Source organism: Heliangelus exortis, chromosome 1 (assembly GCF_036169615.1).
Source record: "Heliangelus exortis chromosome 1, bHelExo1.hap1, whole genome shotgun sequence".
Taxonomy (NCBI): Eukaryota; Metazoa; Chordata; class Aves; order Apodiformes; family Trochilidae; genus Heliangelus; species Heliangelus exortis.
The window spans coordinates 91,476,146-91,495,847 of NC_092422.1; the positions used below are offsets into that span (position 1 = coordinate 91,476,146).

Sequence of the window (19,702 nt, forward strand, 5' to 3'; positions counted from 1 at the left end):
GAGGAAATAAAGATTTGATTGGTATCTCATGTAACAGATAGGCAGTCTGTTGCTCTGCCAAGTACCAGTGGGAGGATGGGGGAGAAAGAATCAGCAGCTCCCACAGTGCTCTAGGACACAAGTTGAACAAAATTATAGTAACACTTCAACATTCAACAGAATGAAACATTTGCCAGCTGAATCATCAGCACAGTCCTACACTTATCTTTTACAGACACAAGCAACTTAAAAGCTGGACATTTACAAATCCTATATTGTAACTTCAAAGACATAATGATGCTTTGTCTGCTCTGGGTGTGCAGGACAAAGCATTTCTTACCTCAAAAGAAGAGAGAAACTGTTGCCTCTCCACTTAATTCACAAACAGACTAACAAGTATAATTTTGAGATGTTACAATAGCCACATTTAGGTACCCACACAGTATTGGATATGAATCAAAATAGGAGTTTTGTACAGCAGAGTAATATTCACTGTATACAGACAACACATACTGCTATGAAAACCTTAACATTAGAAATGTCTTTGTTTAACACTAAAATCTGTCTTTTGAAAAAAAGACAACATAATTTAGTTTACTTCAAGGGATTACAGCACAAGGTTTCCATCAAATCTCCCTTGAGAGAAACCAGAGCATTTGATACCAGAGGAAAGAACCCTCCAGTTCTGTGCTCACTGAGGCTTTCTCACAGCAATACTCTTCTACCCCATTCTGCAGCTCCCAAAGCACTTGCTTTGCCCTTGGCAGAGATAGTTCCTCCTTTCACCCCATATTATAGCTATGGGGGATTCGAAAAAAGGACTTGTATTGCCATCCCCCTCATGCCTGGGAATCGCAAATTACAGTGCTGTGTAAGAATAGTTTACATAAAAGTGTCCTCTTTTTAAAAATTCTGAACATCATGACCAAAATGAACTTAAAACCTTGAAATTTAAGATAAGCAAAAGATGAAAAAATAGCTAACTAGTACCTTGCCCTGGTTGCAATTCAAGGCACAGTCCTCATCTAAGCAGTAAGGATTAGATAAGGAATCAAATTATAAATTCTTCTCTTAGTTACGTTTTAGTGCTAGCACCTCAGTAAACACTGCACACTCATCTGTTTATGGTAAAGTGAAGCACATAACTGGAGGAGGTTCATCACTCAGACTGAGATAGCTGTGTAGTGCCTGAGTATGGCATGGAGACCTTTAGAAAGGAGTCTAAGTAGTTGACGCAGCCCAGGAGAACTGCCAGGCACTGCAGCATTGCATCTTCCATTGCCACTGACTGGAAGAAAGAAATGCTCAAATGTAAACAGGCATTCATATGCAAGACTTGTCCAGTGCACACTGACTAGACAGGGACTGACAACAACTGGAACATGACACAAAAAGTAAAACATTTTTAAGAACTTGTTTATACTTGTTCACCGCTTTTTCCAGACTCTGAGAATAGCTTCTCAGCAAGACTCACGTACTTCATAAACACTAACTTAGTTGTCTTCTCCTATACAGTAACACAGATAAGCTCTAAATACTTGATTCTTATATGCTGTAGAAAATTATTATTGGCCTTTGGAGACATATTAAGAATTATTTAATTGCTTTGACAGTGTGTAGTAAGTGACTTTTGTGAAATTTAAATGTAAATTCACACTGGCTGTAGTAAGAAATCGTAAAGTAAATCACAGTAGAACTATATGTATATAAACAGGAATCCTAATAAAAAGCCTTCTATTCTATAGAATTGTTTTATAAAGTAGATAAAATTTTAAAAGTGCCTAGTTATATTTTACTAATAACTACACTGATTTAATTCTTAGATTCCTAGGCTAAGATTTTTAAAGAGTAATAGAAGTTAGATTTCTTCAATCACAATTCAAGACAAAAAGTGGCCCACCTTTAAACCTTGTTCCAACTCAATTGCTTACTTGATATATACAGCACAATCCACAAGACAATTGTCTTCTCTGATAAAATGCTTCAAAATTTATTTAAAAGGATATCTGACCAGCTGCAGGCTAAGGTATGTATTTCTCTGCCAAACAAGTACTAAGCCTTTCCTGAAACCAAGATAGTCAATGAAGATACTTGAGAATACCTGCTTTGAAATATTAGTAACATTTTATAGTCCAGAAAGTTTTGGGAAAAGAACCAAATTCTATGAACATTTCCAACTCCTTACACGTTAACTTGAAACATAAGTTACTGAGCTAAAAAGGGCTAATGACAAGAAATTTAAATCAATTGTTTTGGAGGGATGACAAAAGATCCAGTGGAAAACATTTATTTTTATCATAGTCACCCATGTATGTCTATTAATTCATGAAGCAAAGACAAGGTAATTTAACACTTGTTTTAAGTATTCGTGTACTGCAGAACATAAAAACTGCAATATGGAGGCAAATGCAGTGCAATCCACCATATACCACTATGGTGTTTACAAGCTGATCTGTAGCATAAAATATAGTGAAACATTAGTTTCCACGAATATCCATAACAAATAAGTAAAAAAGCCCAACGAATTACAAAGTGTTACAATTCACCATTGCTGTCAACTTCACCATCTCTTTCATCAAATCTAGCTTGACAGAGAGCAGTAGATTACATATCTACAGTTTTGGTTCTGTTATTAAGTTGTTTTGACTAAGTCAAGACATGTATTACTCCTCTCCCTGTAGGAAATAAGTGCAAAATACTGTAAGCTGTTATATATACCTAGAGCATTTAGATTTATTTTCTTCTGGAAGTGGTATCAGTGATATTCTGCCTCTCAAGTGGTGCTAATTGTATCATAGAAGATAAGGCAAGAACCAAGGCAAGTGCCTCTCCATCAGTTGACAGGGAAAAAAAAACTGCACAAGACACTGTGAATTATGGTCCTGCTGTCTGAAGAACCACCAAAAATGTGCATCTCAGTTAATATACTGAAGCACAAGGTAAAAACAGTTCATCATGAAAGTGATGTGTCAATTTTAACCCACAAGATAATTTAAAAACAGCCTTGATTAAGGTAGTTTAAAATTTATTTATTTAATAAATATACATTTTAAAATTAACATTTCTGCATTTCCCACCTTGATATATTTTCCCTTGCTTTACAAGATAATAAGCCTGTATAATATTAAGAGCTCAGATACGGTGAGAATTTTGAGACAATATTTGAAAAGGTTTTACATGCAAATGTGCACATTATACAGTTGATTGATAAATATACAAGTTGCAAGGTATTTTAGCACCAAATGAGCCTGCTGTATTTATGTATCCTGTTACTAATAAGCAAACAAGAAGTTCTTCTGTTAACCGGGGAATCTATTAATTTGTCAGTTACTTATAAATTACTTTCTACCTATTTTAAATGTAAAAATCACCCTCCCAGTGGCAGCTTATAAAAGTTGTGACAGATTTTTGGTTGTTTAGGTGAATGTCTTATGCAGTTTCCTAGACTACATTGTTTTGAGCAATATTATTACCTTAGAGATAGGTATGTTCTGCCTTGGCTTAAGAACAGAGTTTCCACTTCACACAAACCCTAATAAACCTATGAGTCCCAGAAAAGCTTTCATTAGCTTTATGTGTAAAGACTCAAAAGCAAGGCATCCTGAGAGCTCTCTTCACAAGAACAACAGCCATTAAATCACTGCTGCACATACAGCACCTTCTTGCACCTGGTAAAACATAACCCAGGAGAGCAGCACAGACTGGGATCCACCTGGCTGGAGAGCAGCTCTGTGTAAAAGGACCCAGGGTTCCTGGTGTAGCACAAGCTCAATGTGAGTGAACAGTGAGCTGCAGCAGCAAAAAAAGTCAATAGGATGCTGTGTGGCATCAACAAGGGCACCACCAGCAGAGAAAAAGAAGTCATCCTCCCAGTCTGCTCAGCATTTGCCAGGCCACATCTGGAATGATGTGTTCAGTTCTGGTCCCCACCATGCTAATAAGACGGGGGGACAGGCTGGAGAGGGTCCAGAGAAGGGACACAAACGATCAAAGTACTGAGAAGCCTGTCATTTGAGGAAGCACTGAGGGAACTGTGTTTATTCATTCTGGAGAAAAGAAAGCTTAGAGTAGACCTTAGTGCCATGTTCCCATACTTAGAGGGTGGCTACCAAGAAGATGGAGACTCCCTTTTTACAAGCCGTCAGATGGAAAATACAAGGGGTAATGGGTGCAAATTCCTCCTGGGGAGATCCCCATTGGACATCGAAAGAAAACTTTTCACTACAGAAACAATTGGATGCTGGAATAATCTTCCCAGGGAAGTGCTGGATACCCCAGCACTGGCCACTTCTAAGACTCAGCTTGACAGGGTGCTGGGCCATCTCTTCTAAACTGTGTTCTTACCCAGAAAGGTTGAACCAGATGATCCTTGAGGTCCCTTCCAACCTGGCATTCTATGATTCTACAGTTCTGAGAAGTTTCTCCAGTGTCAGTACTAATGTCAGTACTAAACTACTCCATGCTGAGTCCATGAAAAGTTATATATGCCTTTGTTGATATTTATATCTAGTCATGAAATCACCCAGGCCACCAAAAAATACATCTTGTATGTCAAGTGAAAATGCAAAATGGAAAAGATAGAACTCTCTCCAAATTAAGCTCATATCCCCCAGTTTCTGAAGTACAACTGCCACACTGCCTTGTATTTGCCTTTTAAACTCATCTCTTCAGGAAGCTGTAGTGAGGCAAAAATACCAAAATACATCATGGAAAAGTGCTCTTCCTATTAAGCACTGTTTCTAAACATTATGAAATGAAGAATACAATATGCTCAAGCCAGAGACCAGGAAGCTTGCTGAAGTCTTCCCAAAGAACTGTCTACATAACTAATTTTCAGCATTTAAAGTATGCTTTAAAGCATACTTTACATATGCTTTACATATGCTTTAAAGCATTTAAAGTATGATTTAAATGCTAAATACTAGGACTTAAACACAGAAATCATTGTTCCCATTAAACTGCAAAATATTTTACAGTTAGACAAGGTATTCTTGGATAGATGGCAAGCATTTTGATAAATGTCTTTTGTTAATACATATTTTCAAAGTATTAAGTATTCAGTATTTTAAATATTACATTTTGTTTGCATGTTTGTTTTGGGTTTGGATTTTTTGCTACTGTCACAGTATCAAGATTATTCACACCCCTGGCAATTTATAAGATGTTTAGGTGATTAATGATCAAACTGAATGCTGACACTACTTTTAGAACTAATATCCTTTGGTCATTTTATCATGTCACTCAAAAAGCATGATATATTAAGATGTCCAAAAGGTACATATAAATTATGCATATATATAAAAATATGTATTTATACTTTTAAAATATATTGAGAATATTTTGTTTGTCCTGTGTCTTTTATAATTCTGCAGAGATTTTCCTCTTTCTGCTTCTCTGCCTAAGATCTTGAGAGTCATCCTTGAGTTGGCCTTGAAACATGCAGTGGTATGGTCTACAGCTTTTAACTTTTCCTATAATTATTAACATATTTAATACAAAACCAAACTATTTGTAGCTTATCTTCAAACATGCTTTCCATCCTAAAGCATATAAGTTGATCATAGTTGATCTAATTTCAAAAGAACTACAGAAACATTAGTGTATTTATCATAGTGCTTTTTCTTCTAATACTTGTAGCAAAATTTAATATACCTTGCAGGAAACTAAGTATTTTTCCAGTCATCTTTCAGGAGGAAACCATCAGTTCAATCACCAGATAAAGTATTTTAACATTAGAATACTTTCTGAAGAAATGAACAGTAATAAAAGTTTGTAACTGAAGACTGATTTATAACTTCTTTCTGAAGAACACTTCCTCTACTGACTTTTGTAATTTCTGTAATTTTCTTGTGCAGAAATAAACAAAAATCACAGTTTTAACAACAGACTGATCAATAAAGCATGAAGCCACAAACAACAGACAACTACATTCAGGAACAAGTATAACCTTACAAACAGCAGATAAAAATTCTGTGTGTCAGTAGAAAATCAAGTCTCTTTATTAAAGACTTCAGTTTGAAGTACTGATTCCAGCTGATTTGCTTACTTACTATTGTCTTGCACTTCTTTGATGCAAAATGGCAGAAACTGGCAATTTCATATTAGCAATCATAGATCTGGAATCAGAGCTCAAATTTATTCTTACAGATTCTAGAGATAAAGTTGACTGAGTTTGGACGCTGAATGGTATTTTCTTTAAAAAAAAAGTGTAATATTTTTTCCATAGTTAAGTTAATAATTTAGAAGAAAAAAAAGTCTAGAATTACCTTCAATTGATTATTGAAAATATCAATTTCCTGAAGTTTAGATCTGGTTTCTTTTTCTACTTCATCTAGCTGGTCTCGAAGCTGTTGACGTGCTAGTTCCTTGGCTTCTAATGCTCTTTTGATAGTAAGAAGAGAATCTCCTGTTTTTGAAAATATTGTCAAATAAGTTTTTTCTTACACAGAGAATTTTAGGTCATAGAAAGAACCATTTTTCAGCATGTACCTTGCAGCACACAAAGAGAAATTATGGAGTACACTGTGCATCATATATACAGGCTGTATATATGTTTTATAAAACAGCATCGTGATATATACAAACTCAGAGGAGTACAAAACTATACTTACTGTGCAAACTGTTCTGTTGAACTTGTTTTAGCTGGTCATTAAGCAACTGCTTTTCTGGAATCAACCTTCCAAGCATCTGCTGAGATTCCTGAATAGAGGATAATGAGGAGATAAAAAAGAAGAAGAGAAACGGGCAAAAAGGTGAGTAGAGAATGACCTTAGCCCTCAGACTTCTCTTTCTCATTTCTTCTGAAATAACCCTCTCTCACTAAATTAGATAGTATTGGTATTTCCCAACCACTATCCATATGGCACTACCACTCAGAAGTAATTCTCTGCCAAAAAAAGTGATTATATAAAATTTAAGCATATTACTTGAGAGTTAATTCTCATTGAACACATGACTTGGCTTGAAACTACATTAAATTCAGGGCAAAATGACAATGATAGATTTCAGGAAAGGATAAATCAAGCACTTAGTAACAGTTTAATTCTCATTTCAATAAATTAGTACTAACTTTGATCAATAATAGAAAGATAAGTATATAAAATTTCTTTAAAGAAGATAAGAGAAAGTCTGTCACTTTAAAGGAATATATTAAGACCAAAAGCCATGAAACATAAGCTCTGTTAGATGAAAATTTGAGTTCTGAATCTCTTGACTTAGCACTCTTGAAAGACAATTACGATCTCTGTCAGTTTCAATGCAAAGTCATAACATTGTTCACCAATATACCACAGGAGACTCTGCAGATCAGAAAGTACTCCTTTGGATGATCATATATTTATATATAATCCTTGCACTCTCTGGAGGATGAAGTGTTATATCAGACACTTTTCAGAAGCCTTGACCTCCAACTTCTGGTTGTCATAACACATTATAGAAGCATGATGTGAAACACCTTATTTCAGAAAAGCCACCTGTGTGTCAACATCACAGCTTTCAGACAAAGCATCTTATTTCAGCAGTTGTCTTGAATTTTGAGGAATCAAGTATCTGACCATTTCAATTTGTCATGAAGGACTACAAATGATGTGATATGATCCTAACAAGAAACGTCACCTAATTGCTTAATACTAGAGTGAGACCCATGAAAAGTGTTTAATTTTTGTGACAAGAACACAAGTTTGGCAGCACTGACACGACATTGTAGGTGTCCCACTTTACTAATGGCAGTCTTTGATTGGGCCTCTGCAGTGTATAGCACAGATTTTATGATTATACAATGATTGCAAACTACTGTGATCTCTTCATATTCCAAAGAACATACTTAGACAGCACAGCAGAGTCATGGACTTTAGAAATTCTCAGATTATTGAAATTAAGAAAACTATATATTTGACTATTGTAAATTACATGTGCCCCTCACATTCAGCTGCATTGTCTATCACATGAGCAGATCATTTTCAGCCCTTTAAGGATATCCTGAAGTCCAGATGCTCCTATCACAGGACTATTATTCTCTACATAGAATCAAATGAGAAACAGCAATATACTAGGCAGTATTTTCTAAATCAGGGGGGATGCTGTGGAGGGCCTGAGAGGGTCTGCCTCGGTCACAATGATCACCATTACAATGTTCTTCAGCAACATACAAAACACAGTTCTTTGTGTTTACTCTTTCCCCCACTCAAACACCTACATGCCCCATTCCATAGTTTGAGATGAAAAAACTAAACAGTATCATTAAATTAGTATAGCACACAGGCATCATGAAGTTTTCAAGTAGAAATTCAAGAAAGGTGACATCTAACAGACTAAATGATGGATAAACCTCAAGTAAATGAGGAAAGGAAATCACCTTTCAAGACAAAAAGATACAAAAATTTTGATATTCCATTTCAAGAATCATTTAGACAAACCAAACAGCAGAATGGATGTGAGAATAAAATGCGATTTACAGAAAAAAATAATAATCCTCACATACAAGAAGTAACATAGGGCAGTATTTCAGGGTGGAATGTAACTGTAATTTTAGTTGTTTATTTTTAAAGCCATACTACTTCTAAACTCCAGTCACCTCAGAACAGTTTGGTGAGTATTTAAAAACAGAGAAAGGAGACAAAGTTTTTATCAAGGAAGCAAATAATCCCTGCAGGTAACTAGCACAAGCCCTGCATACAGCATGAATATGATTCTAACACATTTATGGTGTTGGTAAGGTGTTTCCAAATATCCCTGGAAACACCAATCTGTCAGATACCACAGGCTCATATAACTAGTACAAATTTTCATCACCCAAGATTGTTATACAATTACTTCCGCAAGTTTGATTAAACATCATCTTGAAACTAATTAGTAGGATGAAGAATAATTACTTCTTAGAACTAAATCATCTTTCTGTAACAAGTGTCAGGTTTATTTAACTGAAATATTTCCAAGTGAAGATCTATCATCCTACAAAGACAACTGACAACATTGACTTTTTAATCTATTTCAGAGATTAGAGGATCAAAATCAACTTCTTAAAAGACGCTTCCTGCTTTAGTCAGTAAAAGATTTTACCCTAGAGAAATTAGTCAAATTTACAGGATATTTGAGGAAATAATATTTTTTTCAGGAAAAAGCTATCCACTCTTTTCAGTTCTCGACAGATACAATTTGGCCTTTTCTACCACTTAGGTGACGCTTTCTGGGATCACAATTGTGATAAATCCCTCAAGCGACACAAACTGAAATATTAGTGGAAAAGATCAATGATCACCTGAGACAATATAATACAATACCACAAAGCCACAGCTATTGCTGTTAAAATTAAAAAAGAAACCAAATAATAAAACCACACTTCAAAACCAAAAATCCAACAAAGTAACTGCCAAGAAAGGCAAACATAATTTTTATTACAGAAGTGCTTTTACAGTCACTGTCAATGAACATAGCATCTGGTACTAATTACAACAACCAGAGACAGTTACAAATCACTATAAATATAATAGTGGTTCCATAACAAGATTAAAATGTAGACAAATGCTCAAAATTCATTGTACTTTACCAGCTGTTTCAATAAAATTTCAGAGTGATGTCAAAATGCTGAAGACAAAAAAAAAAAAAAAAAAAGTAATCTGCTTTTTAACCATTGTGACTGGGTAATAAGTAGTTCAATGTTAGGAAGGTAAAGAATCCCTCTGTCCTCCTTAATTTTTCCTATTGTGGTGATACAGCTAAAATGGATGCCCAAGAGCTGTAGGTAAGGAAGAAGCACATCTACGATCAGCCAAGGATATGATGAAAAATTATTTAAAAATTCTTAATGAATCTACAGAAAACACTGCTCCTTGTTTATCTAGTATATTTTAATAAGCCACTTAACCACCTCTAGTTCCAGGTAGATTATCTTTCTCATTACTTGTTTCATTACAACACTACAATCCAATGGTGTTGATTTCCCGTTTTCCACCTTCCATTTGCTAGGCACAGATGTGGTATCTCATTGCAATTTCTTGATAACACTAACATTTCCTCATTTCTTCTAGTATGTTTTTTATAATGGGAACCTATATGAACTGTAGCACATTGATCTTCACTACAACATCAATGACTTACAGCTTTTTTACTGTTACATATTTTTCCTTCTTAATTTGTTGTATTATGACAAAAACCCAAAGGTATTGTATCTTTTCTTACTACACAGGCTGACTGAACAAAAACTACCTAGTTCACATGAATGATATGAAAGCAGGATTTTAATTCCATTCAACTCATTGAAATAACATTTATCTACCAATGGCTAAGTAGCTGCTTAGCTGCTTCTGAAGTGAGTTACTGTACCTTAGATCATTTGTATGGAAAGCTTTTGGAACAGAATGTTTAGAGAGTAATTCAGGTGGCTGTTGCTTTTACATGGAAACTGTGCACATAAGATTGGTAGTCTTTATCTTATTCGGGTAAAGGGGACTTTTCCACATATTTTATCAAATGTTTGGGGTTTTTTTTCTCTTCAAGGAAGTACTGCTAAATGTAACTTAATACCCTACACTTGATTCAGTGCTATCTGATTTAATTTCCAGCTGCCAAGACAGGAGCATTTTATCAAAGAGAGAAGAGTGGTTTCAAGCCAAACAATGTCAGTTGTTTATGCCACAAGTATGCTTCAATAGCTTTTTTTTTGCTATTATTCTCATCACCTGGATATAAACACTGTGAAGAGTGATCCCTAAATTATAATCTTTATAGCAAGCTGCTGCCAAAAGAAAAATGTCTAGTAAAAAATGTAATTGTGTACACACAACTTCAATAGCAAGAAGGGGGAAAAAAGACAAAAAATACTCATGAATAAAATAAAAAAACCTCAACTTTCAAGGTCTGGTTTCATTCACACTCATGTACTGTATTATGCTTAGAAAGTTGAAATGGACAGTAAGATTTGGTTTTAAGATAGGCTTCACGACTAAGCCCACATATCATGTGTGTGAGATTCTCTTTGTAGTGGTAGAAAAGCCCATTGCTGACCAATAATTGATTTAAATCATAGACATACCTTCAAATGTAGGAAGCAATTTCTAGATATGTCCAAAGAACATTCTTTTAAAAGAATGACAAATTATCTACAATTCCCTATGCATGAGGAACAACGCATCACATATGGTGGAATGTCTACTGAGGATATTGATACAGTTTAGGTGGTTAAAATGCAAGGCTAAGAGCAAATTAGAGAACATTTTCTCACCTGTAGCTGCTGTTGCAAATGGGTGATTTCTGCAATTCTCAGTTCTCTGGATTTATTTGTACTTTCTATTTCTTGTCTTTGGGTAGACAGCCGACATCTGATATCCTGAAGCTTTCCCTCCAACTGATTTTTTTTATCATTCTTTTGAAAAAAAGAGAAAGCATAATTTTTACCAGAATGGTTCGTCATGAAAGTCAGGAGCTAAAAAAGTACTTTTATTCCATATTTAAAAGTTGAAATTATAGAAAATAAGCATGACTTTATTCCAGTCACTGCTGGGATTGTATGTTTGATTTGCAACGCAACCACTTACTAGAGCTTCCAGCTCAAATTCTAAGGTCTTCTTCTTTGCTTTCAGAACAACTATGTCCTCTTGTTCCTTGTTTCTTTGATTAAGGAGCTCTTGCCGACGATTGCGCTCCCACTCGAGTTGCCGCTGCCTCTCAAGTTCCCGTTTTGCAGCCTGTAGAATTGAAAAATAAATAAATAAATAAACAAAAATTGTATTTTGAGAAACTATTCTAATTGCTGGTATTCGTACCCAATTAAAACTTTAGTGTAAATGTACTGCTAAACTGGGGACTAAATATGTGCCTCTATTTAAGACAAAAAGTTCCTCAATTGCTTAAGTGCTCACTTAAAGCACTGATGATTTCGAGCTTTGCTGTATAGCAGACAGATGACTAAACAGAGTATCACTCCATTTTAATCAGTTTCCCAAGATCCTTTTTCTCTGATTTAACATGTTGTTTCATATTAAGACTTCAACAACTTCCTAGGATAGCATCAAATCTCTTGCCAACTTCCAGTGCTAGACACTCTGCAGCTTGGTGAAGAATAAAATGCTACTGCACTGAATGCATCATTATTTGGCAATGCGGAAAATAATAGCTTTTAGATTAATCAGTATGTGTTTTCCTTAACAAATTAACTCATTCATTCATTTGACATAAAAATAGAGATAACTGAATCTCTCTTTACCTTCAAACCCCCAGAAATTTAAGCTCATTCTTTAAATGTTCACGTACTAAAAATGACAGCAAAATATTTAGTGTACACGTTAGGTTTTGTTCTAATCAAACACAGCTGCTAGTGGCATAACCACGTCCTTTTTACCCAGTTGGTTACCTCTCTTCTTTCTATTTCTTTTCTCCTTTCCTCTTCTCTCTGCCGCTCTAATTCCCGTTGTTTTTCCAGCTGCTTCTCCAGCTCCAGTTGTCTTTTGCGTTCTTGCTCCTGCCGCTCCCGCTCTTTCCTTTCCTGCTCTGCCCGTTCCAGCTGTGCCAGACGCTCCTGCTCTTTGCGCTGCTGTTCCAGGAGAGCCTGCCTCCTTTTTTCAAGTTCTAGGTTGCCACGTTCAAAGTTCTCCCGTTTTTTATCTTCAAATGTAACTTTTATGTGTGAAAACATGGGAAAAAAAGGAGAATTAAGCTACCACTGACTTAAAAATAAAAACAAATCCATATATGCTGAACCCAAGTGAAACAACTTTCCAACAGTACTAGAAGCAGCTCTCAACTACTGATAATACAGCTCTACAGAAAATTCTAAATTTTATCATTAGAATTTATATTGTGGATCCCCTTAGAAGCACATCCTTAGGAAACCAAGGTGTAAATGTCAGTCCCGGTTCCTCAGGCTTCTAGGTTTTTCCACAAAGCCCAGTAAGTGGGTATAATTTAGACAAGCCATTCACCAGCTAATCGCCTGTGAGGACACAGGATCTCAGGTTCCTCTATACATTTGATAACACTAACACTTCAGTTACTCCAAAGCAAAGAATTCAGCTGATGATACTACGAAAAAGTCATTATGCAAACGACCAGGATGTATTTAAACTTGATAGCCTCATAAAATTACTCATTACTGTCAGGAAAAGAAATGGTATGCCCAAGTTCTTATGAAGAAAAGAAGAAATGGTATGCTCAATCTTCTCAGGAAGACTTGATTCCTGCAGATTTCATACCATGTATGTCCCTTTCCCATACTCCATATTCTACATCTCTCTCTCTGCATGCCCAACATTTAGTTTTTTGGCATGCAAGTGAAAAGACAGCATATTTATTTCAAATTGTGTATGCACTAACTGTTTGACACATTGGCCCATCATCTGCTGAACCAGCTGAATTCCTGTCTTTCCGTAAGTTTGACCCCCTTCCTATTGCCAATCACCAATTTTCATAAAACTTGAAAAAATGTAACCGCTTCAGTGTCTATCAAATTTTTTAAAATTTGCCACTGGGTTCAAAGAATATTAAGATTCATACTGTAAGGTGGAGAATGTGATTATAACTCCACTGACTTAGGAAACCAACCAAAAAGAGACAAAAAAATATATTTATGTCAAGAAAGTCAGTTAAAAGGAATAGGTAGAAGCACAAAACATTTGCAAATAGCCTGGACATTAAAAAACGTGTTGAAGGCTCAGAAAATATATAGCACTAAGAAGAAACACCAGATTCTAAGATAGCTAGTATGGTTACTCAACAAAATCAAGGTAGCTACCAGAGAAAACAAAACAAATCATATTCAAAGTACAAAAATATAATAGATCAACTCCTAGCAAGTTAGCTAAGTACCTATTGCCTTGTGTTACAATGCTTAAGGGAAAGCTTTTAAAAGTTATTAAAGCCTACAATAACAACTATTTTAAATGTCTCAAAAGAAAAAGAAAACAAAAAAGGCCTAGACAGATTTAACAAAGCTAGTAAGGCAACATTCACTATTACAAATAAGTTGTCAATGGAAAATCTATACATTAAATACACTAAGGCTTAGACACTTTGGTGTATAAGGAAACGGAAATGCTTTCAAGCTAAAATAAATTTAAAAAAATAACAGGTTGCCAGCCCAGATAATGCTAATCCATAGATCAAATAAAAAATTCATTAGCTACTAGCTGTGCTGTGCAATCCATCCTTCAAACAACATCAAACTTCTGTAAGACTAGATGATGACAAGTGCAACACCAGTCTAAAAGACAGTGTAATGACCCTGTAAGCTACAGACATGTCAGTCTACTCCCATGTTTGACAAAGTATCAGAGGCTACAGTAGACAGAAAGGTGGTCAGTATACCTGACTAAACATCATACTGTGAAAGAACCAATGCAGGAAAGAGCTGCCTCTCAAGTCTAATGCACTTTCAAGTCAAATGTGTCAATAAACAAGTTGAAAAAGTACCTCAAGTCAACAGAACACTTCCATGATTTTGAAACCTACTGAAGAAACTGACAGAAACCTTCCTGTCACTACAAATTGCATACCAAAATCCTCTGATTCCATGGACATAAGACTTAGCCTTCAACGAGCAAATACTCACACCCGTGACCAAACATTTCATTGTGAGACCTCAGTGACATCTGCTTCAGTGTCCCTGCTATCTCCCTTCATCCTCCTACAGCCAGAATTACCCAGCAGACTGCCAGCAGCAGTGAGTTACAAAAGACAAACCAAAGACAAGACTGGTATCTGAATTACCCCCATGCAGATCCCCTGAGCTAACCTGGTCCAGAAAGAGCAAAAAGGTCTTTGGGAACTTGTAAATAGTTAAAACATTACAATTGAGGAGTGAAGTAAATTACGAACTTTCACAGTAAGAGAAAAGATTCTATGTAGCCTGCTTCAAAGATACCTATTGGAAGAGATTGAAAAGTAACAAGACAGCTTCTGGAGATGAAGCCAGATAGTCGTAGTATTAAAATAAAAACCTGACTGTGAAGAGCTTTAGAAGAATTTCATAAAACAGTGACCTGAAAATGAAGTAGCAGAGGAAATTCAAATGTTAAACAATAGAGAGTAATGAACACAGGGAATAAAAATTATGCTAACTAAACACACATTGTCATGAGCTCTTAAACAGTTAAGAGATTTGTAGAAGGATGTTGACACTGCTATGGAAAGTCTTCTAAAACATCAACTTGGATCTAGCCTGTGATTAAAGAGAAAATAGAATCTTAGGAATTAATTAAACTAATTGAAAAATAATTTCAAACAAAACAAAAAAACATTATTATGGCATTATAGATCTGTCATGTTGTTGATGTGTGACATTCCAGTCATCTTACAACAAAACAGGAAAAATAAAGAAAGTACAGAGAAGCCTGAGGGGATGATCAGAAGTTTCCTAGCACTTAGCTACTTAGCATGTAGGAGGCTTTCTACCCTTCCACTCTTCCGCTGTCTCTCTCTTTTTTTTTAATTTTCTGAAAAGTACATCTGCTAAAACATGTATTAAAAAATTATTCTTTTACACAGACTGCAAGGAAACAGGCCTCTGTATGTGTATTGTCTTTTTAAAAGAGTACATAAGCCAAACTACACTCCACCTAAGCCAGAAGATGGAGATAGTAAAAAGTTTTGATGGCAGAACTGGAAGACGGCTGCAAAGCATTGCCTCTGTTCAGAGTGCATAAGATAAGCAGCCTGAATGTTGCTTACAATTCCACTGTCACAAATACAAAGGATCACAGGGCAGTCAGGAATTAGTTGAACCAAGCAGTGGCTCGGTTATGCCTCTGACATGTCACAAACTGACCTGGAAAGAAAACATTTCCTAACAAGCTTTTATAAATCCACAGCATACAAACTGATGGTAACACCTCTCTGACGACAGCACACAATAAATCTCCATTTGTGCTTGTTTACCTGGTAATTTCTTTTCCAGTTGCTGCTGTTCCTCTTCTAATGCTGGTTCTTCGGGTAACCTTTGGTCTACAGATCCTGAACTTGCAGCAGAAATGCCACTACCAGAGCGCACTCTTCTATCAGCAAAACAATAATTACAAATTGCTTTAAAGAACTTATGCATGCCAAATTTATTTATGACTTAAAGATAAATTAAATGCAATGATCTAATGTTTAATGACACTTAATTTTCCCTCAGTGTTGCCCAGAGGATTTTACCCTGCTATTGCCACTAAGATAACAGTATCCTCCAGAGTCCCAAGAGCACACACTGGTGATCTGAGAAACCCAGCTCAAAGTTCAGAACACCACGCAACTTACAGATGTGTTCAACCCTGTTCTCAAGATCTTTTACGTGTGATCAATCTGAAGTTGGGGAAATGGCAACTTCAACTATAGCAAAAGTTGCAAAGATAGAGTAAGAGGTCACCACAGTCAGGCTAAAAACAAGACCCCATGTGAAATAAACAAAAAAAGCGTAATACTCAGGAGGATAATTAAAGAACATGAAGCTATGATTGTATGCAAACATTTCTTTCCATTGCTGTTACTATCTTCCCACCTATTTCTCCACAAAAAAAGTGTAAGAAATACAAGTAATGACTCAACACTCCTATTCACAGATAGAACTGTATGTAAGACACCTGAATTGTCTACAATATAAATTCATAGAATGATTTGAATTCCAATACATTCCACTTGCTCTACATAAGTATAAACTATGAAGTGTAACACTTTAAAATTATATGGCCAGACTGAGCAAGTTTGGAAGATAAGCTAGCATAAAACATTGGCTAAACCTGCATTCTTAAGAGGAATTCTTGCTACTTCCAGCATCCAGTACTTGTAATAAAACCAAAAAACCAGAGAAGTATTTCCCCCAAGAAGGCTCTCTGGTGCCATCGATGCAGTACAAAAAGAAGAGTGGTTACTTTTCAGTCTCTTGTACTTTATACTCACAGAACAGCTTTCCTAAATGAAATAAAAATTTACAAGCAAGATTACAGAATTATAACCGGTTACCTAAATGAAGGTGGAATATATTCTGGAGGCAGTACAGGTGGCAGCGGCTGACCAGACATAGCTACATCAATTAAGTGCATAGCCAGAATAAACTCTTCAGCTGTAAGCTTTCCATCTTGATCAATATCAGAAAGATTCCTTTTTAAAGAAGAAGTACAAAATAAGTAAATTCTTAAATATTAAAAATCTTTTTAAATGCATGGTTTTAAAGTATTCAGTTCCAAATTAATTTTTTCATGATTTTTTTTTCCACATAACTATTTCTTCAAAACAAATAAAAGGCAAAAATCAAATATTTCACTATTGCCCAAATTTCTCAGGCATATCTGCCTTGAAACTATCTTCATAGCCATGGGTTGTACTTCACTTCTCTTTGAGTGCTGCCTGTACCATTTGCTGCATAAGTAACATTAATCAATGGAGTCTTCCTGAACCTTCTTCTCTACATATTAGAAATTAATCAGCTCACATATTTCATAAAACTTTTTGGTTTAGTCTCCTCCTTTCCTGGAGGCTCCCATTTCACATTCCAGAGCACACATTTGCATTAAAATCAAAGCCATCAATATTCTAGTCCTGACAAGCACAAAAACACTTTAGCATTATACACACATTAAAAAATCATGGAGTAACAGCTCTGGATGGCATAAACCCAGTGCTCCATCAGATGCACAAAATGCTTTTGCTCATATTAAGGTGGCACTGGACTAAATTTAACACCAGCTTTGTTTCCCTAGCATGCTGCAGTTCAATCACACAGGAAAATCCCCCATACTACTGTGAAAAATCAAAGGTAAGCAACGGATACATTCCTTTGATGTCTCAAGGCACAGGACTTTGTTTATGGGATTTAAATTTGGAAGGCAATTACAGTCCTATTTGATCCATGCTTTTGATGCTGAGCTGCTCATCTAAGGCACAAGAACAAGCCAGAAGAATGAAAATCTAGCATGCAAGAATATAACTGATCAGCCAACCGGACAGTCTGACCCCACATCTTTGTTACGGAAATGCCGAAACAGCTGCTCCGGAATAGCTGGCACCCTGCACACGAGTATTTCACTTTGTGTGGTTTTGAGTCAGTGAGTGACAAATCTTGCCTCAGAAAATAGCAACAGCTGTTCCACTGTTAGAGAGTTTGTACTGGGAAAGTGAGAATTACCTAGGACAACAAAAACTGTAAAATCCGCTCCTTATCTCAATGGACTCGGCAGTTTTGAATGTCAAGAATTAAGAGAGTTATGTTTAGAACTCCTGGACTATGTTGGCATCATTCACCTGCCCACACAACCTACTTAAGTACTGATAACAAGCAGAGTATTTTTGGCCTGCTGGGTGATTAGGCAGATTATTTTTTTTCCTTATAGTAGCTTTGTTAGAGGAGAGTGCTTTTTAAGATAAAAATTAAAAAATAAGATAAAAATTAAAATAAAAAAATTTAAAAAATTAAAATAATAAAAAATAAAAATTCCAATGCTTAGCAAAGAAAGCAAATGCCATTAAACTGCCACATTAGAGTGATAACACAGTTGATACCCACACAGAGAAGGCAGATGGGTAAGTGAGCTGACTAGCAAGCAGAGACTTATAAAATATAGAAGTTAATTAGAAAGAACATGTAAAGGCAACTGGAAATTAAAAATACATATAGAAGTAGTGTGATAGCCATTTGAGAAGTCACCAAAGATAACCATAAGTCAGTAATAATCAAGTACTATTCAAGTAATAAAGTAGAAACATTATGCAGTGAATGGGAAAGCATGACCTTCTAAAATATGAGGGAGGAGAGAGGCTAATCCACCTGACAATAGGAACACAATTAACTTCAGCAAACAAGAAGTCAAAAGGAAAAAGAGAAGCCAAGACAAATACTTTTAAAATCCATTATTTTAAACATAGGTAACTCCAATCCCTTGGAAATAAGCCCTTAAAAACTCACATAGAAGGCAGAAAAGCCCCCAAAGAACATATGGTTCTGGATTAAGCTTTGTTTCATACTACCTATGCATACACCTATATGTATCACATATAAGTGGGGATGTGTAAGACATAAGAGGCTGAATATTTGGTTTGCCTAAAACCTTCAGAACTGAAATCACAAAACATCTATATGCATAGTGGAAAAGACCATCTTTTTTAATGTTGTGAAGTAATGTTAGTATAAGCATAGTAGTGCAGGTTTTGATTTACAAAGCTATACATTAAAAAAAAGCAGCACGTAATGATGAGTAAGGGGGCACTGAAAAAGGAGAAAAAAACCCTCAGGGTACAGCATAGAGGTTTAAATACAGTTTACAGTCTGGTAGCAATCGATAGATTTATTTTTACCATATTGTAGCCAGCTGAGTCTGGGGTAAACTTGACTGCATAAGAATAGTTCTTGCTTGTGGACCTAACAAAGTGAAACAAAGATTAATAAATATGCAAATTTCTCTTTTTTTTACATTAACAGATAGCTATTGCATAAGTGGAGCTTAGTTCTGAGTAGGTAATACTGAAGAGATGTCATCAGCATAAACAGGCTATACATATTGCTATCCCTACGCTCCCCACCTCACCCCAGAAAGGAAAGTATTAAAAAATACATAACCCTTCCCTTCTCTGCAAAAAACATTCAGATTAAAGACCATAAAGTTAAGAAAGTGATATAATGATCCCAGCTATGATAAATCCCCAGCTCCTAAAAAAGCTCCCAAGCAGGATCATGAAGTAGTTGGGAGATATTAACAAGAAAATATTGATGGTGACAGCAGAGAGACAAGAGAGTCTCATATTACCAGCATTCTAAATGTTATTA

At 35.7% G+C, this 19,702-nt stretch overlaps 1 protein-coding gene across 6 annotated transcripts in view; it reads right to left on the reverse strand.

The window, feature by feature from the left end:
• The window catches only part of ITSN1 (intersectin 1), a 133,190-nt gene that overhangs the window by 61,639 nt on the left and 51,849 nt on the right, over positions 1 to 19,702 (reverse strand). For all 6 annotated transcript variants that reach the window (XR_011727808.1, XM_071753819.1, XM_071753813.1 and 3 more), the window contains 8 exons: positions 19,234 to 19,297; positions 16,906 to 17,043; positions 15,844 to 15,959; positions 12,326 to 12,588; positions 11,511 to 11,660; positions 11,198 to 11,338; positions 6,591 to 6,678; positions 6,246 to 6,385 (listed from right to left, as the gene is read on the reverse strand). Coding sequence is in view for 5 of the 6 variants with exons in the window: in XM_071753819.1 (XP_071609920.1) it covers positions 6,246 to 6,385; positions 6,591 to 6,678; positions 11,198 to 11,338; positions 11,511 to 11,660; positions 12,326 to 12,588; positions 15,844 to 15,959; positions 16,906 to 17,043; positions 19,234 to 19,297 (1,100 nt within the window). In the remaining variant the exon portion in view is untranslated. The remainder of the gene's footprint in view (positions 1 to 6,245; positions 6,386 to 6,590; positions 6,679 to 11,197; positions 11,339 to 11,510; positions 11,661 to 12,325; positions 12,589 to 15,843; positions 15,960 to 16,905; positions 17,044 to 19,233; positions 19,298 to 19,702) is intronic.